Genomic DNA, 27,865 nt, shown 5'->3' with positions numbered 1-27,865 from the left:
AAATGATTTACTAGAATGGTTCTAGGCATGAGGGACTTCAGTTACATGGATTGATGGAGAAACTGGGGTTGTTCTTCTTAGGAGTAGAGAAGGTTAAGAGGAGATTTGTTGGGTGTTCAAAATCATGATGGGTTTAGATAAGTAAAAAGAAACTGTTCCCATTGGCAGAAGGGTCAAGAACTAGAGGACAAAGATAGATGATTGACAAAAGAGCCAAAAGGAAACACAAGGAAAAACATTTTTTAAAAAGTTATGATCTGGAATGCATTGCCTGAAAGGGTGGTGGATGCAGAGTCAATCATGGCTTTCAAAAAGGAATTGGATAAATATTTGAAGGGAAAAAATTTGCAGGGCCACAGGGAAATGGAACTAATTGGGTTGCTCTTATAAATAGCCAGCACAAGCTTGATGGGTTGAATGGTCACCTTCTGTGCTGTAATGATTTATGCATTAGCTAGCTGATCAGGGTAGTTGTATGTTGTGATGAAATTGGCCTCAGGTAATCCTGGGCTGAGGGAGGGGGTGGGTACATGAAGGAAAATAGGGGAATCCTTCATTTTTACTCCTCACTGCTATTCAGTCATTTCTGATGAAGATATTCATCCTTAGATAGGATTTAGTTTTTAAACCTTTAATTTCACATGGGGATGTTTGTGGGACATTTAGTGCAGCATATCAGTCAGAGGAAATACAGGCTAATTCACACCTGGGCTGAACTCTAGCTCAGACCCTGGAGGTGAAAGCAGTACTACAAAATCTAATTGAGAAGCAGAAAGCAGACCTCTGATCTAGATATGCATTAAACAGATAAGATTAAGTGCATGAGGGATATGGGTCAGAAGCTCATCTTTTCACCTCAAAAAGTTTACAACTTAGTTTGCACCTGCTATTCCCAATTTATACTTACTGATTTACAAACCAGTCAGTCAGACATTAACTAGAAAATACAGAAATTTTTATTGAGGTAAATCTTATTTTTGGCTATTGCCATCCAGTTATCTGCATCCAAACAAGATGGTTGCACAAGAGGTACAGCTTCCTCACTGGTAATAATTGACATACCTGTGTGCATGATCTTCAAGTCCCTTGAACTAAAGTAAAACAATGTGTGTCAGTGAGGATAGAGTTAACTACCCTGGACACTGCTGCAGAAGCTAGAGTCCATGACAGCTAATAGAAATGCACCCTGGGAGCATGAGTAAAATTGAGCATTGGGTACAATTATGCTACCAAATTACATTTCTTTTAACAAAGTTGTACCATCAAAACTGCCAATAATTAACTTATTTCAGAAGAGGATCACATACAGCAATCTCAGTCCAATGTAAAAGTGGTAATTAACCCATTTGTATAGATGAGAATTATAATGCAATGACTATGTCTAGTTATAAATACTTCCAACAAGTTATCAGCAAAATTAAAACTTGCAATGGTCTTGTAGGTTTTAAAGTTTGCATAGAAAAGTCTAAAATGGTTTTAAATCTTCAAATGGAACCCTGATGTAAATATCAATGGGGGAAGATCCTCAGTGCACTATGTCTAGCTATTCAGAAACCAGATTAAAAATAGGTTTTTGATTATAAACATACAAAAAGAAACCTTTACCCAATGTTTCAGGAAAATAAAGTATAACATTTCAAAACAAAAACACCTTTCGGTTTCAAGTTTAAATGTTATCATTTGCCCATTTACAGTTACAATTAACAATGTTCATTATATACTGCACATGCTGACCAAGCTTTATTCAGGGTACAATCAAAATAAGGAGATGAGCTGAAGAGTCTGACAGTTGCCCATAATGTACAGTTACAAATATATTAAGGGTTCTTTGGCATGAGTAACAGCAAATCCTTAGATTTCACAACTGTACATTCATGGTGAACTAACAGCTACATGATTTTCAAGCAACTGATTAAACAAAATTCTGATCAAACTCATCCCATCACCATATATTAAAAAAAAATCCATTACAGCCCCCAAACAGATAGATGCTAGTCCCAGGTCACTTTCCCCAGGGTGCAGAAAAACCCCACATTCAAATGCACAATGCTAAATTGAAATATTATGGATTGTCTAGTCCACAGCAGGAAAACAAGGCAGGCTTTAGGAGAAACAGACAGCTTAAAATGCCTGATGGAGTCAGATATGATCTGCAGCAGAGGACACTAATGTATATAACAATGAAACAGCTGACTTTCAATGCCTAGGTTCTTGCACTTGTCCAAATTGATCTGCCCATTTTGTTTTACAATGCATGTTTCATACCATATTTTACAATTATTTCCACATTTACCAATTGGTATAAAAAAAGTCTGTTTATTTTAAATAGAATACTTCACCAAAACTTTGGGCCAGCAAATCGTTGTTGAAATGAACAGCTGCTTTTTTAAAAAAATGAACTGTCTGTCACAGATGAACTTTCAAAGAACAAAGCAATGTTAAATATTCAGATACTGTTCAGAAAAGGTTCTAGTGACAACTCAGTTTAACAGCATATACAAGTTAACCCACTATTCCAGGCAGACTTTTGGAAGAGAAAACTGGAGTCGAACAGAACAGAGCTCAGAACAATGAAAGAGTGGATCTGCCACCAGGAGGTTGAGTGACCTTGTTATGGGATCGTGGACGTGGACCTAGATGAGGTTCATGATCATCCACTGTAGGTTCCTTTGGCTTTTCTTTCACATGTGCTTGACTTTCTTCTTTTCTCTCTTCACTCTCTTGTTCTCCATGCTCTGCAGCTATACCGTGAGAAAATATAATTAACATTGCAAGCACAACTGGCTAATTGTTTTAATTCCTTCCCAAAAAACTAACATTTACTTCTAATATTTCATCTCTACTTAAAGTGAAGACCTTATGGTTACTTAATGCTCAGATTTCCCTATTATATTTGGACATTAATTTTATGCACATCACATGCCAATTGCACCAAGTAAATTTCCCATAATGATCAGCTGGCTCCAGCCTCACCTTTCAATTCCTCATTTGTATCACCGGAGAATAAGTCTGCATCCTGTTTAAGAAAAATTAAAAATTCATTACCATGCAATGAAACTAAGTTATTAATTCAAATCAAGCTATATGCACAAAGAGTATTAAAGAAATAGCACCTAATACTGCTTTGGGTACACTTTATGCAGACACTTAATTTAATCTGAGCCAAAATCAGTCAGGGGTAGACCTGATCAAATCCCATTTCAAATTCAGGACTAACTACCAGCCCCATTGATTGTGCAGTGACTCAAGGTATTAATTTGCAGATGAAATGGTTCCTAACACTCCAATCTTCACCTTAGACTCACTGCAAAAAAGCAGGGCATCCTATAACAAGATATTTATAATGTAATCTATACTTCAAATACCAATTGCTCATTTTAACACTTATAATGTGCAATGAAGTGTCAAGACTAAGCTATCATGGATGCCATTCAGCTTGCTTGAAGACAACACTGGATGGTCATGGATTCCATTCTATTAGATTGTAGCCACAACTTCAAGTTACAATGTTTATGGGATAGCTATCAATATGGTATTTTTCCTCCACAACCCTCAATCATATCCCAGAAACTACTCTACATTTGTGCCCATGAGATGCACTAAGGTGACCCCTCTTCCTCTGCATAGTACATGAATTAATACAAGAGCTCAGCATGAAATCTCTGCAACAGTTAAAGTTACTGACATGCAACCATGATGCAAAAGTTCAAGCAGGGCAGGATGCCACAAAAGCTAGACAGCCATATAGGGTTAATACTGGTCCTTGTATCAACTCAACATTGAATTTAGGGTATGTTTATGAACTGTACCTTTGGTTTATTTGGATGTGTGCGAACTACAGTTGAAGTAACTGGCTCCCCAAAGATATCACTGTTCTTTCCAACAGCTGGAACAGGATGTGGTTGTGAAGAAAGAGGATCTGATTCGCTGAAAATTCCACTGCTCTTTCCACCTAAAAAGATTTGGCAGGTAGAAAGATGAAGAATCTGCAGTTTAGTTCATTACTAAAGATTCATAAAAGAAAGAGCCCTTCCCACAAAGTATGCTGAATAATGCACAACGGCAATGCAGTGTAATGGTGTATAGGTAGGACAAAGCTTCCTGTCCTTGATTGGGTTTGCAAAAAAAAGCCAGTCCTTAAAAAGTGAAGAATGGCACTCCTCTGCAACATTACAGATGTGGCAGTGAATGGCTGTTTTTCATACTGGAGGGACATGTACAGTGATATCCCCAGGGGTTGTATTAGACCATTTCTCTTTTTGATGTGTATTAATGACCTGGCTGTGGGTATACAGGGCATAATTTCAAAGTTTTGCAGATTAAAAAGATAATTGACAAAAGAGCCAGAGATGAGATTTTTAAAAAAAAAACACAGCAAGTGGTTATGATCTGGACTGCATTGCCTGAAAGGGTGGTGGAAGCAGATTCAACAACTTTCAAAAGGGAACTGGATACATACTTAGAGGAAAAATTTACAGGACAATAGGGAAATGGCAGGAGATTGGGACTAATTGGATAGCTGTCAAAGGGCCAGCACAGGCAGTGGGACAAATGGCCACCTTCTGTGCTGTACCATCCGATTACCTAGAAAGGAGGGGAGGCATGGCATGTGCAAAAGCCAAATAATTCAATGCATCCCAATGCCAAACAGAAATGCTACAACAGTAGCAAATGAATTCCAATATAGGTAAGTGTGAGGTGGTAAGTTTTGGTAGGAAGAATAAGTAGGCCGAATACTCTCTGGAAAATAAGAGTAAATGGGATAGAGGAGCAGAGGGATCTGGGGGTGCAGATACACAAATCACAGTAGCAATGCAGGTTAATAAGGCCATAAAAAAAGCAAACAAAGCATCAGTGTTCATTTCTAGAGGGACAGAATTGAAAAGCAGGGGAGTTATGTTAAACTTGTGTAGAACCTCGATTATACCACACTTGAGTACAGTGAACAGTTCTGGTCTCCAGATTATAAAAAGGATAGAGGGATTCTATCCTTTAGAAAAGGTTCAAAAAAAGATTAGGATGATACCAGAACTGAAGTTATACCTATCAGGAAAGATTGAACAGGCTGAGGCTTTTTAGAAAAAGACAGATAAGTGACTTGATAGAAGTCATTATTATAAAGGGTTTGATAGGATAGATGTAGGGAAGATGTTTCCACTTGCAGGAGAGACCAGAACTAGGGGCCATAAATATAGTCATTACTAAATCCAATAGGGAATTCAGGAGAAACTTCTTTACCCAGAATGGTTAGAATGTGGAACTCACTACCACAGTGAGGAAACTAGCATAGCTGCATTTTAAGGGGAAGCTAGATAAACATATGGGAGAAAGGTATATAAGGATATGTTGATGGGGATAGATGAAGGGTGGGAGGAGGCTCTTGGGGAGCATTAACACCAGCATGGACCTGTTGAACTGAATGGCCTGTTTCTGTTTTGTACATTCTACGAGTCTTGAAAAGTAGAAAGGGGGAATTCAGTTCCTCAAGAGTTAAAGAAACCCTAAGTCTCACCCCTGATATTACTGTATTTGTAAACATGCCAAATCTTCATTTATGAACCACTATGGTACAGAGTAATTGATTCCCCCCCCCCCACAGAGGGAGGCGTAGTAAAGAAGTGGGAAGGGAGGAGAATATTTCTACTTGACACTTAATGATTGGTATCCACAAATTACATCAGTTGATTTCCCCCCCCCCCTTGACAGCACCTTTTCAGCAATGCAGTTCACCATTTTGAAATTTTACTTCTGTCCTCATGCTTGCCAACACCAATTGCCAGCTTCAAGTTTGATCTCATTACAGTCATATCCCCAGAGGTTCCATTACTTCTAAATTGAGAATCCTATCCTAATTTCATGCAAGCAGCAAGTCCAGATCTCCACCCAAAATGTGATCGTGACACTGGAGTAGATTAACAATTGGACAGTTGTCAGGCAGGGCAGATTTGCCCACCTACAAACATGCTATCTTGCCTGATTGTAAATGAAGCTGATGCTCAGTGTGGGCAAGCTCCCAGCTATTCTGGATATAGGATTGAGAGCTCAGAGGAAAGGAGGATTAGCAATCAGCTTTAAGGGCTGATTAAAAAGGAATGGCTGATAAATTCAAAGAGTGCAGCCAATTAAAAAGCTAAGTGGCAGACAAAAGATTAGTAGCCTTTACAAATATTTTTAGCACACATTTCAGCCTTTACAAAGTTGTTTGGCAAATCTCAATGGCTGGCACCAATAAATGCAGTGGCAGGAAGTAGTCTGGTCAACTGTTAATACTCCCAATTTTGTTTCAGGACTAGCAAAGTGGTGGGGTTAGCAAATAGGGTGGCTCCCAATTGCCTCAAGACAGCATTACAGTGTTCCTGGAATGAGGCAGAGGAAGAGAACTGACATTATAACAGACTGTTACTGCCACTGGTAGAACCCAATGGTGCACAACAGCTACAGTGCCCTTGCAAGAGATCTCTCTGCTGACTGCTTGTTGACCTGCAGCCTATGTAACCAGTTCTGTATGGTCATTGCCAGATCAGTGAGCCCATTGTAAGTGTTGATTTAGTGCGGCCTGTCATCCATTGCTGCTCCTCCAAAAAAAATACAAGATTCCCATTGCCTCAGTGTAGTGAGTAAATCAGTGACTGCCAGAACACTTGGCACAAAACCTCCTGACCAACTATATGGAACCAAGAAAAAAAAAGTCAGTGTTTGCATAAATCTGGGACTAAATACACTTTTGCAAACAGCATATTCTATCAACCATGGACACTTATTTTATATTGTCAGGAAAATGATTGGTGCTATACTGAAAATCCAGGAAATTGTGTGGGCATTCAAGAGTAGTAGTCAGTGCCTACTGCAAATTGGTGGGTGCTTTTGGTTGGAAAAGAAAAAATCTGGCATAACTGATCTGTCCATTTACTCTCTCCAAACCCCCTCCCCCCAGCCAAAAAAACAGTACAAAGCAGTCTAAACCAAATTTTTGTTATCACCACACTTGGGATGTCCAGATTATATTGGAGTGGTTGAAGCCACTTGTATTAACTGTACAAACCCTTCTAATCTAGGTGATATGGTACTGTCATCTTTCTTTTCTTGTCAGAGTGCCTTTAGTAGACCCAGATTGTTAACTCAACCCTTGACTGGTTAGTTCAAGATTCAGTCACCCTCCCTTCCCAAAATATGGTTTCAACTTTTCATATTCAGATTATCCTGTACTAACAATCCTTCCTAAACAGCCTACATATTGAATTCACTCCCATCTTCTGGAGTGATTCATGTTTCCACATTCCCTATAACATTTTCTTTCCGCCATATGCAGAATTGTGAGTATGGATTGGGAAGCATTTATTCCTCATGCCTCTGGGATTCAGGCAAAGTTACTAAAAAATTCCTGTTTCCCCTCCAAATTCTGCTTTTCCATAGTTACAATCTAGTACCCTCTTCCATGGAGTTAGAGCCTCAAATCCATCCTCCATGTTGGCTAATCTCATTTCTACCCTGTTTACAAACAATGTGGCTGTAGTCTCATGTTAGTATCAGCACATTTCTCTGCTGGGACTATTATTTGGACAGTGTAACTGCAGGAGTGATGCACTCTAGCTCAACTGCCCTGAACTCAAACAGCTTTATCAGTCTTTCCATACAGAGTTGTGGTCGAGGTTAATTGTAAACTAATTAATGTTGAACTTTATTTTTTCTCTATCATTCTCTTCTGAAGCTGTTGACTGTGTGCAAGGGTATGATGCAATTGCAAGGCACACTCCAGTACCACCTGACTGACCATTAGATGTGTGAATGTGGGTATACTGTTCTATTTGGTGGGGTTAGCAAACCCCTGGCTGATGGCCACACCTTCCTGTAGCGGTCACTGGATAGTGATCAATTTATTCTCCCCCATCCTAACCCAGTAGTACTAAGGCCAGTTGTACTGCCACTAACAGCTGCCCTGGCTGAGCTCCAAATTTCTACTAGCATGTTTGAAAATGTGCTACCTAATTTCACTCCTGAATGGACTAGCTCTAATTTTAAGATTATGTCTCCTTGTTCTTGATTCCCCCAAAAGGAAATAGTTTTTGTTACTACCCTATCTAATTCTTTTAACATTTTAAAAACATATCTGATCACCCTGATCTCCTGTACTCATGGGAATACAAATCAAGTTTATGCAATATTACCTCAATTTAACCCTTTAAGCCCTGGTATCATTCAGGTGAATCTGCAAGCACCCCCTCTAAGGCCTCCTTCCTGAGGTGCAGTGCCCAACACTACTCCAGGTGGGGTCTGACCAAGGCTTTACAGCTGAAGCATAACTTCCTCCCCTTTGTATTCCAGCCCCTGAGATAAATGCCAACATGCCATTAGCCTTTTTGTTTGCTTTTTGTACCAGTCTACCAGCTTTTAATGATTTGTGCACTTGATTCCCAAATCTCTGCTCCTCTACAGTCCTAGTTTCTCACCATTTATAATACTCATTTATCTTTCTGGGTCCAAAATGGATGACCTCATTTGTACACATTGAACTCCCATTTGCCATAGTTTTGCTCACAAATCGGTTTGTCCCTTTGCAACATCCTGCTCCCATCTGCACTACTTACTGTCCCTCCTAACGGTCATCAGCAAACTTGGATATACAACTAGCATGGGTGCACCACATTTGCATTAATATAAATTACCAATAGGACCTCAATCAGCAGTATTGACTCTGGTTTTCCAGTCAGCCACTAAAGACACCTACAAACCATAGCAGGTTTTGACAGTTTATGTGCCATCCTGTAGATATCTACATACATTATAGATCTGTACATCCAATATCACTAGTGATCATTGGTCAGGGCTTGGAAAGATTAGGTTCTTTGGTCTTCCTTACCTGGAGGATTGGATCTCTTTGGCAATAATGAAGTTTCTTCTGGTGGTCCAAAAATGTTGGATGCCATTCTGTGAGGTTTGCTGGACAGCACATCTTCAGGGGCACCAAATATGTTACTGGAACTGCCACCAGGTGGTCTGAGCACTCTACTAATGAGGAATAGGAGAGTCAAGAGATTTAATAACACATTATGCTCCATTTTAGTCAGTTATCCACTTCTTTTCTACCTCCTCCCAGTACTGCAAGATACTATAAAATCCCAGAGAACCTCATTTACTAACTTAAGAGCCTGCAAAAGCTGCAGAAAGTCCTTAGCACTATTTACCAAGTGACAGATGATCAGATATTACAGCCCAATTTAATGTTCTAATAGCTGCTGCATCATGTGCTGCATTTTTATAATAGGAATTTAAAAACAAATTCCTATCAGTATTGAGGAAAAGTACACATCTAGTGTCAATATTAAGTACTCTTGTTATAGCATGTTGAAGAGAACTGAATTTTTATTCTGCATCAAGAGCATCAATCCACTGCATCTAGTATGGTAGTTTCTCCACTCAGTCACCTTTCTGGCAAGAATAAAATTGTCAATTTTGTGTTGCACCTACACCCAGTAGGAAATAGGATTAAGACAGCACAAATTCATTGTACAGAATCTTCCCTGTGTTAACTTTCAGCCCATCAGTCTGGGCTGAATTCAAACAAAGGTTGTTTTTTTTTTAAAAAAAAGTCATTCTTGGGATGTCAGCTTTGCTGTCCAAGCAGGCATTTATTGCCCATCCATCAGGAGGAGGTAGAGAAGGATCATCCACTCAGCATTTCTGGTTGAAGGTGGTAGCAAATGTTTCAGTCACATCATTTGCACTTGTCCTAGGCTCTGCCATTGTTAAAAAATGAGGATGTACATAGAGCCTCCTCCTCCTTAGTTACTTAATTGTCCACAACCACTCAACTGGATGCAGCAGGGCTGCAGAGCTTTGACCTGATCCATTAACTCCATCTATTAGGCATGCATGTGGCAGCTATGTCCTTCAGGACTCAGCCAGAGGTGGCACTACCAAACCACCCAGATTCCACTCGAAGCAGGTTACAATCTGGCATCTTGTTATCCCTTGTTTTACGTCTGACCTAAATGAACTACCTTGACAGCCATATTGCAGTAGATATCCTCAAGTATTTCTACATAGCTGCTGGACTGAAAGCATAATATAATTTGGGGGGGGGGGGGGGGGGTGGGGGAAGGAATAGGGAAAGTGGATTAGAACATAAGAAATGGGAGCAGGAGTAGGCCAATCGGCCCCTCGAGCCTGCTCTGCCATTCAATAAGATCATGGCTGATCTGATCCTAACCTCAAATCTAAATTCATGTCCAATTTCCTGCCCGCTCCCCGTAACCCCTATTAAATCCATGATCATGCTGTCTATCTGTGCTAGCTACTAAAGTGTTTGTTGTCTAACAGTTCCTCATTGTATTGTCCTGACTTCTGCTTGGATGTATAACACTCAAACATTAACCTGTTTCTGTAGTGTGCATCCCGATCACTAGTATGCAACTGATTGACTGACATTGTCAGAAAGCTCAGAATTGGTGGGGTGGTTATACTGAAAAAGGCACTTATGGCATTTCTGCCATATTGCAAGAAACTGATATATAAAACTTGCAGAACCACAAAGCCAGTACCTGACCAATCATTGTTCTAATAGAAAGTGGCCTTGTATGATATTGTCTAGACTGGTGGACTGTAGTGAGCTAATATCAGAGAAACAAATTGTGACATGTTAATACGTGTCCTATTCTCCAAATGAAGCAATGTCTTGCAGCAGTACCTTTTTCTTCCTTGCTCCTCCACTTTCTCAAATAAGTGAAAACCCAGAGTCTGTGTAATGGATTAATTTTTTACCTTTGGGGGTACAGTAGCATAGTGGTTATATAACTGATACTCATCTAAACTGCCCAGCTTATAAATTTAACAAATTGGACCCATACATGGTCTGATATCTAATTGTGATGGCTAAGCTATGCCAGTTCTCTTACTGTTTCCATATGGCTTTGAAGCAGGGACTTTTTTTGCATACTAGTGATCGGGATGCACACTACAGAAACAGGTTAATGTTTGAGTGTTACACATCCAAGCAGAAGTCAGGACAATACAATGAGCAACTGTTAGAAAACAAACACTTTAGTAGCTAGCACAGATAGGCAGCATGATCATGGATTTAATGAGAATATAAAGTTATATAGTTTGTGTGTGAATAAAATCTAAGTAGTAAGCAAGCTCAAGCAGAGGGAACAAAAATGCATTCCACACTACTGCTCAGGGTTGCAAGCACTCTTACTTCCTGTTCACTACCCTTTCAATACTGTCACAGTATAAACCATTGTATTAGTGCTGTAAATGCACTTTTCACTAAGTGATGTCATCCTGAAACAACAGAAGCCCATAGTCCACAGTAAAAACATGATAAAGACTGGCTACTCAAATTTAGTTCTATAATAAAGTTTACCCACACACAAATTAGATACACCCAGTCACCACTTTAAAAAGCATACTTAAATGAATAGATGAATAAATCCAAAATGATAGAGCTGCAACTAATCTCCAGCAAATCTACCCATTAATTCTGGCATTAGCAACTAAGGGCTTTGATAAACAAATCCTTTGAACATTTTAAGTATTCACTCAACAGGCTCACAGGATTGTGTCAGGAACAATCCAAGAGGTCCAGCAAACCAAGTGTTTGCTCACTAGTTGGGAGTCACTATGCAATCCCACCCTTTATGCAAAGGCTCTACAATGAACATGACCACTTAAAGCATTAGTTGTGAATTTCAGTGATGGAGGGATGAAAACATACATAATTTTTCTAGCACCTCAATAGGGCAACAAATATTTAGCAGACATTCCAGCAATGTGCCACACATAGCAATGAAATGATCAGTTACTTTTTTTCTTGGTAGGACTGCTTGAAGAGGAATATTGGGCAGGATAGCAAAAGAACTCTGCTTGGGATCTTTCAACATCCGCTTGGGATCTTTCAACATCCACTTGAACAGATAGGATTTTATGTTTCAGCTGAAGGATAACCCCTGCAACAATGCAGCACTCATTCTTGCACTGGACTGTCAGCCTAGTACTTGCACTCAAGCATGAATCCACAACCTTCAACTCTGGAGAGAAATCAAGCAAAAGAAAAAACAGAACAGGCCACTGCTGGCATCTCCTAATAACTGGCTCATGGGAGAATTGTTAAAGGCCTGGAATTAATATTTCACCCCTACTTCATATGGTGCATGGAGTGCACTAGAAGGGAAAATGTTAAAAATAAGTAACATTTTCATCAAGATCAAACCAGATGGCAAAAAACCTAAAGTAGGTGCATGTTTAGCCTTTTATTAACAGAAAATACACAAGTCAAACCATCCATAAAGAAAAAAGACAGGCTACCAGTTTCAAGTCTGCCTTAGATATTCTGTTGGGTACCAGGGGACCAATCATGTAAGTTACAGGTGCGTTTATTCAGGGGTATGCCTGTATTGCCCAATATCTAGTTATATATTACCATAATGCAGGGAGGCAACAAAAGGAACCCTATATAATCTGAAATGGAGAGAGAGTGTCTTTCATACATGCACTTCTCCAATCATTGACACCAGACTGAGAAACACTTAGCAAAGAGGCCATATGAATTGTTAAACTGTATAATTTCAGATGGCAAGTGAAAGTAGAGCAATAGTCAAAGCAAATTCTACTTTACTCAAAGCTCATTTCTCCTCAAAGAAAAATGGGAAATGTAATAAGGACATGCCCTTCTGTGGGGTTGATTGTTTTGGCATTACATTTCTATTTAGTTACATCCAACTGCAAAAATTGACATCCTGCATTTTAGCACCCAGGTCAACAGCCTCAGTCTCTTGTTTAGAACTTTGACTACCTAACAAGATTCCCCCCTCCCTTTTGTTAATTCTGATCACACAAAACAGAAGGGCAGTTGCTACATGAACAGAATCATCCTTATCACAACTGGTGGCCACCCAAGACAGGATAATGAATTGTTCAATAATGTCCTCAGTTATCCTGGCTTATGGACTGGGGTGAGAACAAACCCTCACTTCATGAGCTGTTGTAAACAATTTTACAACACCAAGTTATAGTCCAGCCATGGGATCTTTTACATTATCTGATCTGACAGACACAGCCTCAGTTTAACCTTTCATCTGAAAAAAGTGGTAGATCCAATAACAAAGCACCCTCGGTACTGCAATTAAGTATCAGCCTCCATTATATACTCAAATCCTGCAGTGGGCTTGAACTCATGACCTGACTCAGGAATGTGCCACCGTTGAGCCAAGACTGACACTTCTCAGGCATAAAAAGACAAGCTTCTTGATGCAAAAGCAGTGAACAGGCACTAGTGTTTTTTTCTGATTTATCTAGATACCTACAATAACAGTATACACCAACAGGAGTCTAGCAGAAAATATCTTGAGGCCTGAGGAAAGTCATCAAGTGGTCAATAATGATGAGAACATGCTTGTTGTCCCCAAAGCCAAGTCCCACATAAGATGGTGCATTTACCCACTGAGGCATTCAAATCAAAGTGGTCTTAGCCACCAGCCCAATCTGAGTTACTCTGTGTTGGTAAATTACAAGGGTATGCTTCAATGCTTCCAGGCTAGTGAGAGCTCTTGAGTGATTCTTGCTGGAAAGTGGCTGGCTAAGATGAAACTAAGCTGCAATGTCCCCATTGGAATTCCGAATTCCTCCCCAAAGGCCAAAATCTTGGCATTCCCATCGCACAGGAAATACCAATTCATGAAGGCCATTCAGCTCACCGAGAACCATGTCAGTCGCCTTGAAGTAAACACAGAACAAGGGCGAAACTGTTCTTGACTTAAAGACTACACACAAAAATGGTAGGCGTGATAAAATGAAACGCATTATATCAGGATTCAGTGCAATACAAAAAAAACTCGCTCCTAATCTTGCAGTCTTTCTCCCACCTGTCAAAGGAACACAATCGCTTACCAAATGCCAACGATTTCAAAAATGAATGTCCAACGATCACATATACAAAGCAACAGAAAAGGCGAAAGCAGATAGCGCGAACCGTGACAAAGCACAAAAAAAGGACCTCGCAACGATACTGCCTTATCATTTGTCACATCTTAGAGAGAGAGACCATGGGAGATGCAATATTGTGTAAAAATATCACAAAAAGATGACGAAGCATCAATTCTACAGACTGAGGAATGACTCATACTGATTCAAAGTGAAACTTAGCCTCGGCTCGTCACACCGAGTGTAGGCTTGGCGATAAGAGCGCAACCTTCACAATGTTAGCTTACTTTAGGGGGGGGGGACGGGGGGGGGGGGACACCGGGCTCCGATAGCAGGTTACTAAGGCACCGTCCACGGCAAGCTTCAGCCGAGGAGAGAAAGGATCAGCCCAGCGCCGAAGCGAAGCCGGATCCCAACGCGCTCAATACTGTGCGCACAACAGGAAGTTCGTTCGGTATCGCACTAGTTAGAAAACTTTTCCAGAAACTTCTCTTCCGACTTCAGACGGCAATTAAATCAGAATACCCAGCGGTAACTATGGGAACAAGGCCTCGGTGCACGATTCCCGGCTGTAAACCCACGGGGACAGTCCCGGCGCCAATCCCCGAGGACAACCCACGGGGGGGGCGAAATGTGGCCTCAGGACACTCGTACCATCCCAACAGGCACCAACTGCGGGGCCGGCCGCTGCCCGCGTCCTGTGTCTAACCGCCGCTGGTCCAGCTACCCACACCGGCCGCCACAGCTACTCCTCTCACCTGGAATTGGGCTTGTCCTCCAGTCCCTGAAACGTACTAGTCGAAGTCATCCCGCTCTGACTCTCTCTCTCTCTCTCTCTCTTCCCTAACAGCCACTGCTCTACTTCTACCAACCGCCTCAAAGAGACAGGCCCGCCACCAATCATCATTTAAAGTGACAGCACAGCCCCTTGTCATTGGCTCATCGACACATCAATCAAAGCTTGTCCCCTTCACTCGGATACCCGCTTTTCGATTGGTTGTGTTCCCAAGATAGGCGGGTCTGGGCTGGGAGCGATCAGCGGGAAGCCCCGCCCATTATGCGAATCCTGCTTTCTGATTCGATGGCGTTCACGTCAATTAATCCAGAACGCTAGCCAATCAGAACATCGGGTCGACACTTTAACGTCATTTAACCCCACCCACCCAGCGGACTGTGCATCCTGATTGGGTAAATTCAAATTCCTGTCTAGTTACTTTGGGAGAACACAACGAACACGAGACATTGATAAGGGAGTAACGTCAAGCAAATCTTAGTGCCTAATTTATACAGGGCTGTCTCGTGCCAAATAATGTAAATATCAACACTACAAAAGCCTCCAGACTCCTTTTCCATCACAGCTATAATTTGATATTAACCTTTTTTTTAAACCGTGGGCCCTTCACAATACAAAAGAACCGCCCGCGTGGTTTTGTAATCCGCGCCAAAATGTACAAGAACTAAGAACCAACCGACCTTTCTTGGAGAACAGGACCAAAGTTCACCAAAGTAAATGTAAAGATTGTAGTACTAGTTTTTGCGTCAGAATGAAACGGATAAATTATCTTACATGAGATGAAATGATAATAGAGGGGATTAGAGGGATGGGGACAGGGTGGGAAGAGATCATTAGAGTGGGAGGAGGGTCGTGTGTAGTTTTAACACCGACATAGACCAATTGGGCTGAATGGTCTGTTTCTGTGTTCTACGTTCTATTTACTTCTATGTTATTAAGAACATGCTGAGTTTTAGCGTTCAGATGGTTTTTTCCTGATACATATGGTAAATTCCCACATTTGTCTTTAGTAATAGTATCCGTTTTTATCATTTAAAAAAAATCACATTGAAGTGATGGCTAAATTGAGGTGGGAATTGAGAGTAACAGAATGAAGTGACGTACAGAGGAAGGAATTTGTTTAAAAAGTACTTTTGTGAAATAACTCTTAGTAGTTATGCTACTTTTACAATGTCAATTTTGCTCAGTAGGTAGCTGCCTCCGTGTTGAGTCAGAAGGTTGTTGATGGTTATGGGTGAGGAAGGCCATTTGGTCATTTACCCAGAAACAAATAACAATTTGGACGCCAAGCTAGAGAAGGAGTTATTAGGATGGGTGACCAAAAGCTTGGTCAAAGAGGTGGGTTTTAAGGAGGGTCTTGAGGGAAGTGAAGGGGTTTAGGAAGGGAATTCCAGATGAGATATGGGCAACTTAAAGCACAGCTGTCAATAGTGAGGCAAAGGGCGGGGGGATGCACAAGAAGCTGGTGTCAGAGGAATGGAGGGTTCAGGAGGTGGGGGGTTGTAGCCCCAGGGGAGGTTACAGAGATGGGCAGTGGTGAGGCCATGCAGGAATATAAACACAAGAATGACCATTTTAAATTTGAGTCGCTGAGGGAACGGGAACCAATGTAGGTCTGCAAATTTGACCAAGTTGCATTGGGTTTCTGAATCCAAATCATTTATGTAAATTAGAAATGGTCGTATTCCCAACACCAAGCCCCGGGGCACCCCACTCAATACTCCCCCCCCCCCTCCCCCCCAACACTGATAAAACCCCTCTTACGAGTACTTATTGGTTCCTGCCCATGAGCCAATATCTTAGCCATTCTCAAGGTTTACCCTGGATCCCTACAACATTTGAGTTTAACTAATAGTCCTTCATAGGGAATTTTGTCAAATACCTTTTGGAATTCCAGGTGTACCATGTCCTATGGTTTTATGCAGTCCACTTGGGTTGTCACTTCCTCAAAGAAATTGAGAAGATTGATCAGGCAGGATCTTCTCCTTCTGAATCCATGCTAACTGTTGTTCACTAGGTTATTATTGTAAAGATAATCAAGTTTTATTACCTTTACAATAATAAAGATTATTATTATAACTGCATTATTTTACATGGAAAGGAAGTAAGACTTATAGGTCTGTAGTTTCCTGTGTCTGTTTTGTCCCCCCAACCCTACTGAATACAGACACCACCTTAGCCTGTTTCCAATCTACTGGTACCTGTCCAGTGACTGTGTAATGATTATTGATGCCTAACAAATCCCCTCCCTAGTCTCTCTCAGCACTTTGGGACAAATACCATCTATCCCCAGGGATTTATTTGTTTTGAGTACCTGTAACTTTGGTTATTTTTGTTTGGGGAGGGCATGTTGTTCATTTCTTCCCTTGTGAATACTTGGAGGAGGTAATCATTCAGGAAATATAATAATAAATGCTCATCCTCAGTCTTGAATCCGTTTGCATCTTTTAGGGTTTTCACATGTCTTCTTAGTGTTGTAGTACTGACATTTTTTTTACTGTTGTTTTGCATTTGCTACTTTGCTTATTTTTTAGGTTTCTCTTTGCCCCTCTGATCATCTTTTTAATGCATTTCGGTATTTTTGTACATTCACCCCAGTGCAGCATTTGTAAAGATTGTTTATCCTTGTTATTTCACTTTTAATTTATTAAATGATTTAGGATCACATTTGTTTAGTTTGAGCTTGATGGTTTTGGGCATGTATTATTCAAGGGTGTTGTACTTTCCCTCTACTGACATGTTGTTGACCAACCTACCCCAATACATTTTCTTGAGTTGTTCCCTCATTTGTTTGAATTTAGCCCTCTTAAAGTTATAGACATGACTCCTGATCCTTGGTACTTCTGACACTCAGATCATATTGAACTTGATCATTCTGTGGTTACTATGACTTCCATTTCTTGTATATTGTCTGAGTAATTAACAAATAGCAGGCCAACATGAGCTTGTCTCATGTGGCTTCCTTGACGCACTGGATCAGGAAGTAATCATGCTGTACATTTAAAACCAATTGGGTTTCCCAGTTTATATTTATTTCATCTGGGATTTGATTTGCTCCCTGCCCTTCTTTCCCCCCTGTGTAGTTTACATTTTTGATTGCTGACTATAATTGAGGATAGAGTGATTAACACCTTGAAAATGTTCAGATCAAAGAAAGCCAGCAGATTATAAAGGGTAGGTCATGCCTGACAAACCTGATTGAATTTTTTGAAGAGGTGACTAAAGTAGTGGTCAGGGGAATGTCGACAGATGTTGTTTATATGGACTTCCAGAAGGCATTCAATAAAGTCCTTCATAAGAGAATGTTAGCTAAAGTTGAAGCTCATGGAACTGAGGGCAAATTATTGACCTGGTTAGGAAATTGGCTGAGCAGTAGGAGTGTAGGGATAATGGGCAAGATGTGACTAGTGGTGTCCCACAGGGATCTGTGTTGGGGCCTCAACTATTCACTGTATTTGTTAACAACTTAGCCGACGGGATAGAGAACCACATATCCAAGTTTGCCGATGACACAAAGATAGGCAGCATTGTAAACAGTGCAGATGGAAGCATAAAATTAGAGAGAGATATTAATAGATTAAGTGAATGGGCAAAACTGTGGCAAATGGATTTCAATGTTAGCAAGTGTGAGGTCATCTACTTTGGACCTAAAAAGGATAGATCATAGTATTTCCTAAATGGTGAAAAGCTCAAAACTTTCTCTCCCCAAAGAGATTTAGGGGTCCATGTACATAGATCATTAAAATGTCATGGACAGGTACAGAAAATAATCAAAAAAGCTAATGGAATGTTGGCCTTTAAATCTAGAGGACTAGAATACAAGGGGGTAGAAGTTATGCTACAGCTGTACAAAGCCCTGGTTAGACCACACCTGGAGTTCTGTGTTCAGTTCTGGGCACCACACCTTAGGAAGGATATATTGGCCTTGGAGGGAGTGCAACCTAGATTTACTAGAATGATACCTGGACTCCAAGGGTTAAATTACAAAGCAAGATAGAAAGAGAGAAACTATTTCCGCTGGGTGGGGAGTCTAGGACTAGAGTACATAGCCTAAAAATTAAAGTCAGGACTTTCAGGAGTTAGGAAACACTTTTACATGCAAAGGGTGATAGAAGTTTGGAACTCTCTTCCCCAAATGGCAATTGATGCTAGTTCAATTGTTAATTTTAAATCTGAGATTGATAAATTTTTGTTAACCAAAGGTATGAAAGGATATGGGGCTAAGGCGGGTATATGGAGTTAGGTCACAGATCAGCTGTGATCTCATTGAATGGCAGAACAGACACAAGGGGCTAAATGGCCTACTCCTGTTCTTATCTTCCTATGCCTAAATGTTCTTTGCAAGTGTCTTTGTGCTTTCTTGGTTGGACAAAGCCAGTCATTCCCATACCAGTCCTCCTTATTCTGAAAGTATTCCCAACTATTTATGAAGGTAGCAGTTTTTTTTCACACCATATTAGCAGCCACTGTTTTTTTGGGAACTGTCCTCCTTTCCCAAACAATAGGTTCAAGCACCACTGCAGAATCTGAGTGTATAATATAATTTTCAATGAAATAGTGAGTGATTGCTGTAGGATCTGATGAGATGTTAAGTCAAAGCAGTTGTATGCCTATTCCAATGATTTGGGTGGATGTTAAAGATCCCATGGCACTGTTTGAACAGCATAGGTTTCTACTGGTCACCATTCCTTTCATCTGCTACCACCACCACCAAGACAGATTGCTGGTTGTGCAATCATGCTGTGCATAAAATGAAGATTGCGTTTGCCTACACCATGCATTCAAAGTAATTTATTGTATATAGTGTTTTGTCTTCCATATTTACAGACTGAAGCAAGATAATTAGGAACAATGGTAACTATGATTAATGTGTTATATCGTAAAGTAGGTCACAGCCATGATCTCCCCTACACTAAGTTACTAAATTCAATTATGGTTCTATGAGATGGTGTCAAATGAGTGGAGCCCTGTGATTCCTAAGAAGGAAAAATTGAAGTCTTATACCACACTGTTAGCACAAACCCAATGATAGGTTTCAGAGGGATACTGGTGGATATTGGCAACTCATTCTCCTTCCCAACCTCTTGGCTAGGTCTGGTGTGAGGAAACAACTTACATTTATATAGTGCCTTTAATGTTGAGTATCCCAAGGTACTTCAGCTGGGGGGTTGGGGCAAAGTTGAATAGAAAAATAAACAGTCTAAGCCTTGGAGGGAGAAATTAGATGGGGTTTTACAGTTTTTCAAGGCAGAGAGAGAAGTGGAGAGGTGGAGTAGTTTAGAGAGGGAGGGCTGAAGCAACTGAAAGCTCTGCTACCAACAGCAAAGCAAGAGGGGGTGTACAAAAGACCAGAGTCAGAGGACCGTTGTAAGGTTGAAGGAAGTTGCAGATTTGGGATAGGGTATGGCTGTGGAAGTATTTGAAGACAAGGATATAAATGTAATGCTTTGGGGGGTAGGGAGCCAGTGTAGGCTAGTGAGGACAGGCTGATGGATGATAGACTTGCTACAGGTGGAAAAATCTTGGACATTAGATGCCAGCAAGGACGATATTGGAGAAATCAAATAACAGATGACAAAAGCGTGGACGAGGTATTTGGTCGCAGGTGGAAATAAGCAGTCTTGGTGATAGATAGCATATGGGACTTGAGGTTCAGCTCTGGATCAAACAAGATACCCAAGGTTTCAAATGGTCTGGTGTAACTGGGGTTGTGGATGCAGTCAATGACAAGGGAGCAGAGTTTATAGTAGGGGCTAAAAACAGTGGCTTCGGCCTTTTCTGTTGGCAGTAGTGGGGGAGGAAATATACCTTAAGTGTTGCACAAAAATAAAGATAATGAAGAACAAAGACGTAGATAATCTTTGCCTAATTGACTAGAATGAGCACCCCACTTATAAGTCTCACACAATGATTTTCTAAAAATTCATTCATGGGATGTGGGCGTTGCTGACAAGGCCAGCATTTATTGCCCATCCCTAATTGGCCTAGAGAAGGTGGTGGTGAGCCACCTTCTTGAACCACTGTAGTCCGTGTGGTGAAGGTACCCCCACAGTGCTGTTAGGTAGGGAGTTGCAGGATTTTGACCCAGCGACGATGAAGGAACGGCAATATATTTCCAAGTCAGGATGGTGTGTGACTTGGAGGGGAACGTGCTGGTGGTGGTGTTCCCATGATAGGTGGTAGAGGTCGCGGGTTTGGGAGATTTACAACAGCGAAGATTTTGATGTCATTATATTTAAAGTATGTACTACTCGCCTCACAAATATGGAAAGACTAAGTTATTGATACAGAATGAAGGTCAAAGGCTGACCAAATTGTCCACGATAAGCATAAAATTAAAGTATCGGAACAATGTTAAAAAAACAGGAACAATCAACAGAATGTTCTCTGTGTAACTAAACAGAAAGCAGAAATCAACATAAGAATAAAAATGATATATTGCTTTGGAGCTTAAGGTCTGTCTCTTTTCTACCTTCTTACTCTAGATTCTTTTTGGCTTCTGTGTTTTGGGTCACTCTCAAAGGTAAGTCCCAACCCCATATAATTTCCAAGTGTCTTCAGCAATCTTGCTACTAAGTAATCTTTCAGTAACATGCCCCAGGATAATGAACAGAAAAACCTTTCCATTAAATATTTTTAGCTACTGGAATTTTTCTCTGCCTTCATAGAATCTCTCCCCTTTGCTAAACAAATATGGCATCACATCTTCATAAATTCATTTTAAGTATAAAACTGTTAAGCAAATTAATTTAACAGAAAACAAGCAAATAAGTTATACATTTACAGTAGAAATCCTTCCACATAACTCAGACAAAAAAAAGGATCGCAACTCCAAATGCAGTCTGCTCCTAAGAATTGCCATATTTTTGCTAAGAAATTGAATTGTCCAATAATTTTATTTAAGCAATTTAAAATGTGAGATTTCGTGCTTAAGAATTAATTCAGATAATCTGAATTAAGAGGAGTACACTATTGAACTAACCTTTTGTAGAAATGCTTTCTCAGTTTAATGTCGAATCTGAAAAACAGCACCTGAGAATATAGCACTCCTTTGGTACAGCGCTGTAGTATCAACCTAAATTATATGAAGTCCCAGAGCCCTTGGTTGGAGTGTGGGGGGAGGGGTGGGTGGAATTGAAGGAGAGACGAGGTTCTAGGCTCCTTTTGGAAAGTGGACGTGAATGGATGTCAGTAAAGGACAAGATTGGGCTCGGCTTGGATATGATGTCTGATAGGATTTAATCACCTGCTGGCATTCACTATCTAGGTTCACATATAAATAATGTCATTTGTTTGAGATACCAGAGTGTTACTGGCACCTGTAGAACTGCACCCTAGCATGGAATGAATACCTTAGGCAGGAGAAAGGGGTAAGGAGAGAAGGGAGTTTTGCAGGAAAAGAAACATACACACAGCAACATCTCTGCAAGACTGAAGATTTATTTGGAATAATTTTGTTTCTGCACACATTTCCCAATTGTCAGCCATCAATTATTTTACAGAACAAATGTAAGAATAATGATAGAATCCTAGTTCTTCATTTATATATAACTGAACCAAAGGACCCTAAAGAATATCATATTCCTGGCCAATTACATCTCCAATAGGTCTTACCACCAGTAACTCAAAACAAAAATGTCTCAAAATCAATAAAAAATGTTGGGGAAATACTTTCAATATAAAGTAACCCTCCAATTTAGTCAACAGAACATTTTTCTTTTCACCTTGGAGGAGCAATTTGATTTTTTTTGATGACTTTTTTGTGTGAATAGTAAGTGATATTAGTACTCCTAGTATCAGCATCAAGAACTTCTAGTTTAGGTACATCAATCACAGTTCAATGCAAAGCAAAGTTCCCTCTTCTCAACAATATGCCTCAGCCTCTACCCTAGAAGAAAACAGTATGTCACAGTGTGTCAATTTTCATTTCCCAAACCAGCCATCTTGTCCTGAGTAGGTATAGATTCAGTGTCAATTGGTGCTGACCTAGGGATATTTTATGTACTGTGGGCCTATTGGAACTGGATTGAGACCAAAGTAATTTCACATAGGAAATCACTGTGAAAGTTAGTTCATGTCTAACCTACTGTACCATAAAGTTCCCCTATAACTTAAGTCTTTAGCTGAACAACTTCCTGGTTACTTTAAATGGGAACCTAAAATAACACTTCAGCCTTAAAAAGGTAGTAACTTAAAAACAATCTTCCTCAGTAACTAGGCAGGGGAAAAGGACTACTTTACATTGTAAACATATGTCCTTCAACTTGTATCATTTAAAAAAACTGCTTTGTGGAACATTTTGTTTACAGTGAATGGGAAGGTAACAAGAGTCAGCACACTGCAATTCAATTCAGCCAGGATAATAGGATGCTTTGTGTAAGGAAATGCACTTAGGTAGCCTTAATCCAGTTGCTAGGTGTTGTATGCCAATAATTGCCAATCTTATTCAGAGGAGCCATAGGAATGGGTGGTATGAAAATGGAAATGCCACGCTGGTAATTAGAGGGTACTTTTGAGTTGAAGCTAGGGTATATTGGTGGGGAGGAGTAGAGGGTTCTTTACTCTACAGCTCATTGTGTTGTATTTGACCTGGGAGTGGTCGATCTGGACAGTGGCTGCCTGAAAGGGGAAAATGTTTCACCTTCATCAGCAAAAACAAAAAAAACTGTAAACATATTACATCAACAGGAGAACTGGATGTGAAGGTTTACTGAGCATGACAAGCAATAGAGCTTTCCACTCCATTGTACATCAATGTAAAGCGAGATTGTTGTTTCAACTCTGTGTGTTAATTCAGCTCTATCACTTAGACATGTTGGTTCTTTCAATAAGGTCAACATTCACCAGTAAAATGTTACTTTCTCAAAAAAAAAATCAAAATCTTAATTCTCTGAAGCCAATCTTCTGGATGGTAACTCACTAAACAACTTTACCAAAATGAGTAAAATACAGAACAAAAATTGAGATTATATCCATCTTATACAATGTTTCCTTTGTTCAAGCATGTAAAATATGAAAACTGATGGCACAGGAAAAAAAAGATTAACCTCAAATTCTATGAAGTATTTTGAAATTTGTGTTTTGCCAGTTTGATGTTCAATCTTTTGAAAACAAGCTTTCGAAACCATTGAGATTTTATAATGCAGGCCGGAGCATCAATAGGTGTCCTTTTAATGAAGTCATGGTGGCCAAGTAGTGTTCCAGCTAATGCAGGCTGTTTTCCTGAAGTTGTAAATAATTTCAAAACATTCAATTAAAATAAAGAATATGGGCTACCTGGGCATGATTAAAAGCAGTAATCTAGTGAAATATTGAATAACGAGTATCTGAAAATTAGAAGGTTAATCTGACAGAAAGCACAGCCATTTATAAACAAGTCATCTGAACCCCTGAACCTTAAAATCATTCCAGGATATTTCAATCCCCACAACTCCCAAGTTTTTCCCCTCTCCTTAAGGGGACATTAATGCAGGGTACACTCCCACCTCACCCACAGGGCTACTTTTCAATGCGTGAATCCAGACAACAAAAGACAGCCAGCAATTTGACAGTGCAGAGAATCATAGCTGAGCCTCATCCAACATCCACATAGGCAGGCAGATTTTCTAGCAGCAGTCATTAGACAGTAATTAGTAACTGGAACTCTGGCTGATCTGCTGTCCATAACCTGGTAATAAGTCTAATTGTAGTGCCCCTAATGGTAACCTGACAGAGATCGACTGACTCAGCATAATAGGAATGGAAACAGATACCTTCCTGGTTTATGTGGCTTAGTTGTATAGTGTACAGTGAAATATCCTTTTTGGCAGCAAGGGTATCATATGTCAAACCATAACTATGAACAGATCCTACTTCAGCTTTTTATTACTTGAGAAGAGAAACAATCTGAACATAGCCTAATGAGATCATCAGTCTTGTCCAGGTATGCATTTAAAGTTACTTTAGAATGGTGATGCACAACCTGTAGCCCTTGGAGAACAGGTAATTTGGCCATCAAAGCCCAGGCAAATCAGTCCCATTTGCACTTACATTTATTTGCTGATTTGGATTTTGTGGACCTGGTGATTTGGAAAAGACTGTTTTTTAGCACTGTTTCCTCACTGGTGAATAAATTCTGAATCAGAACATGAGATCTGTATCAGCAATAAAATAAATGGAAATTAATGGAACATGGACTTAAGTTTCATGTGGCCAAGGACACACACCTATGTAGCCAAAGAAGACAAAAGCTTGAGCACTCCTGCTTCAGAGAACATTATCATTTCCTTGGAGCGCCTTTCACGACCTCAGGACGTTCCAAAGCACTTCACAGTCAATGAAGTACTTTTGAAGTGTAGTCACAGTTTTAATGTAGGATATGTGGCAGCCAATTTGTGCAAGCAGCAATGAAATAAATGACCAGATCATCTGTTTTAGGTGTTGGTTGAGGGATAAATGTTAGCCAGGCCATCACAATGCTGCGGGATCTTTTACATCCAACTGAGGGGGCAGACGGTGCCTCGGTTTAACATCTCATCGATGCTTTGCACTAACAGTATTTCTCTTCTCTTCCCCACCCCATGCAGCAATAGTCTCTTAATGTTTACCTATCTGGAATTGTGAGGTTCACACCTTTTTGTTCATTATCGACAACCATGTTAAGTGATGAAGTGCTCCTGCCATGCGTGCAGAGGGGCCCAGTGCTGCAGATGGAGAGCTCAGTGGTACATGAAATTTACTCTGCCCAGATGCTGCAGCAGATAACACAGGTGAGATCAGGGCAGACTCTTTCTGGACGTTGTTGAACAAAGACACTGTAGTAGCCAGAATGGATTCCTTTTGCAGGGTTTCACAAGTGTAGCGGGAAACTATATAAAAAAAAAGAGTATTTTATTAATTGATACATGATACTATCCAGCAACCAGCACAGAGAAATATGTTGGAACCATCTCCATCCTGTGCTGGGTACATTCTTGTTCACTCTAAATTGTGCTGTGCTCAGTTAAACAGTGGGTAGATTTGTGTAGTTTATCCAAACTTTGACTTCTATCAAACCAGAGTGATTCAATTACCTTGGTCTTCCAGCTTTGATGTTTTAATTTCCAGATTATTTGTTGGCAAGTCTGCATTTTCTTCTAAACTATTTATACTGATGTCATTTTCATTTTCTTGCTTTTTGTTACTTCCTCTTTCTCCACTTTTAGCCACTTCCCCCTTCCTCCATATCTATAAGTGCTATTTTTCTTGGCCAGGAAGGACAGTTTAACACACAAACATCCCCAGAGGGTGGGGAAAATGACACTTTGTTTAAGGGATAGGAGGCACATTTGATTGGCACAAGAAGGGACCTTCCTTGGGTTATTTTTCCCCTTCTCCAAAAAACACTAATCGCAAACTTACCTTCAAAGGAAAGCCCAAGTCAGCATGTCTGCTGAGACTAACGTATCAACTTGCACTTATGTTTGGACAAACAGGAGTTTTTTTCACTCTTATATCCACATTTATTTATTATAACCACTGACTGCAATTTGTAATCATTTAGTTGCCTAAGTAAAAATTGCCAATGACTGGAGCACAGTTCACTGAAAATTGGACTGTAAAGTAGAAAGCCAGCCTCCCTTGTCCTAAAAAGGCATGTTCACTGTGGGTCACAAAACAAATTCATTATTTTTCAGGGTGAGTTGCTCTAGAAAATTTATATATTTTCTCCTCTTCCTATGCCTCCACATAACTTGCATCATCTACAGCTAAGATGGCAGATATATAAAAGGCATTTGCCAATCCCACTCTGAAACCTGATGAGAAGTACACAAAAGTAGTGCTATGGTCCTTTCAGATTTTTCCTCCCTCCCTGTACAGCAGCACTTAACCTGAGCAACTCAACAGAGGAAGTCATAGCAGATCAGCGTTATGAAATCACTGTGCGCGCTGATTGTTTTCTCTTTCCATGAAAATACCAGCGTGGCCGCTATATTTGCAGTGTGTGGATCGGCTACTGCTTTCTTCACTGAGGCGTAGTAAACAGCACCCTTCAATTGAAAGTTATACTTCCTATTTCATGGGTGAGATGATATGTAAGCATGCAAATCAGGGTAATTGCAAGATAATTACGGATGAGGAAGGCCATTTGGCCCATTTTAATCATCCATTCAGAATGACTCCGTTTTCCGAATGCAGCATCTAATTGGTTCTTAAATGAATCCAGGGTTTTTCACCTCCACCACTCTATTCAGGAGTCCATTCCATGTGTTGATCTGTGTGTGTGTGTGTGTGTGTGTGTGTGTGTGTGTGTGTGTGTGTATAAAAACTTCCTGATATCAATCCTACATTTGCCTTTTACTTGTTTGAACCTGTGGCCGTTGTCCTACTTTCAAAATTTAATTTGAAGTAAATTTGCAAATTTACCTTTTCTGTTTACAACCTTATAAGATCACCTCTTAGCTGCCTCCTTTCAAGAATAAAACACGTAAGTTTCTCCAGTCTTTCCTCATAACTCAGATCTGCAAGACTGGAGATTAGCATGTGGCTCTTCTTTGCACTGCCAACAACACCTAAATGTCTCACTTGTGTCTCAGTGAACATAACTGGATTCAGTACTCAAAGTATGGCCTGACCAGAACACTGTACAGTTTGATCGTGACTTCATCTAACTTGTATTGGCTATATAGTTAAAACATTTTATTGGCTTTGTTGATTGCTGCTCTGCCTTGGCTGGCTATGCTGAACATCAAGTCTTTGACTCCTAGGTCTTTTCAACTTAATCCTTAACTATCTGAACAGCATTCGTGGAGTATGTGTGCTTTTTATAAATTTGTTCTTGGGACATGAGCAACAGTGGCAAGGCCTCATTTATTGCCCATTCCTAGTTGCCCTGAAGTGGTAATGGCAGACTTTCTCCTTGAACCATTGCAGTCCTTTTGGTGTTGCCTATTTTTGCTACCTATACACGTATCTTACATCTGTTAAATTTCAGTTTTCATTGTTTTCCCCACTTACATCTGTTTCTTTAAGAGGATTGAACTAAAACTTACATGATCTCCCCTTATTTCAGGTAGAAGACCAACCCTTCAGTTTTTTCAATCAAGCAACATCTTACCAAATGGTTCAGAAGAGCCAATTTATATCCATTTCCTTTAGGAAATAGGGAAGATAAAACCTTCTTGTTACGTGGGTGAA

The 27,865-nt window shown here is 40.2% G+C and overlaps 2 protein-coding genes across 3 annotated transcripts in view; both read right to left on the bottom strand.

Annotated features, from left to right (window-relative positions):
• Positions 1 to 938: 938 nt before the first annotated feature.
• jpt2 (Jupiter microtubule associated homolog 2) lies at positions 939 to 14,811 on the bottom strand. Of its 2 annotated transcripts, none has more exons than XM_068003288.1 (5): positions 14,676 to 14,811; positions 8,858 to 9,006; positions 3,810 to 3,952; positions 2,974 to 3,016; positions 939 to 2,741 (listed from the first exon to the last, which is right to left on the bottom strand). In XM_068003288.1, exons 1-5 carry the CDS (start codon positions 14,723 to 14,725, stop codon positions 2,563 to 2,565), a joined length of 564 nt encoding a protein of 187 aa, XP_067859389.1. In that variant the 5' UTR covers positions 14,726 to 14,811; the 3' UTR covers positions 939 to 2,562. The 2 variants fall into 2 exon arrangements, with proteins under 2 accessions (XP_067859389.1, XP_067859390.1); XM_068003289.1 differs by having other exon boundaries at positions 8,858 to 9,003.
• Positions 14,812 to 23,735: 8,924 nt separating this feature from the next.
• The window catches only part of tdrd5 (tudor domain containing 5), a 37,010-nt gene continuing 32,880 nt past the window's right edge, over positions 23,736 to 27,865 (bottom strand). The window contains exons 16-17 of the mRNA XM_068003736.1: positions 25,297 to 25,557; positions 23,736 to 23,932 (exon numbers count right to left, since the gene is read on the bottom strand). Coding sequence (XP_067859837.1) covers positions 25,316 to 25,557 — 242 coding nt within the window. The 3' untranslated portion in view covers positions 23,736 to 23,932; positions 25,297 to 25,315. The remainder of the gene's footprint in view (positions 23,933 to 25,296; positions 25,558 to 27,865) is intronic.

This window comes from Heptranchias perlo, chromosome 22 (assembly GCF_035084215.1).
Source record: "Heptranchias perlo isolate sHepPer1 chromosome 22, sHepPer1.hap1, whole genome shotgun sequence".
NCBI lineage: Eukaryota > Metazoa > Chordata > Chondrichthyes > Hexanchiformes > Hexanchidae > Heptranchias > Heptranchias perlo.
Note: the sequence above shows the minus strand (reverse complement) of the source record. Positions and strands in the feature narration are given on the sequence as shown.

Excerpts from the sequence above, each read along its gene's own strand:
- jpt2 (XM_068003288.1), bottom strand. The coding sequence starts at position 14,725 with ATGACTTCGACTAGTACGTTTCAGGGACTGGAGGACAAGCCCAATTCC. Across the intron at positions 9,007-14,675 it reads GAGGACAAGCCCAATTCCAG|TAGAGTGCTCAGACCACCTG; the intron begins GTGAGAGGAGTA and ends ATTCCTCATTAG. Across the intron at positions 3,017-3,809 it reads CACATCCAAATAAACCAAAG|GATGCAGACTTATTCTCCGG; the intron begins GTACAGTTCATA and ends TTTCTTAAACAG.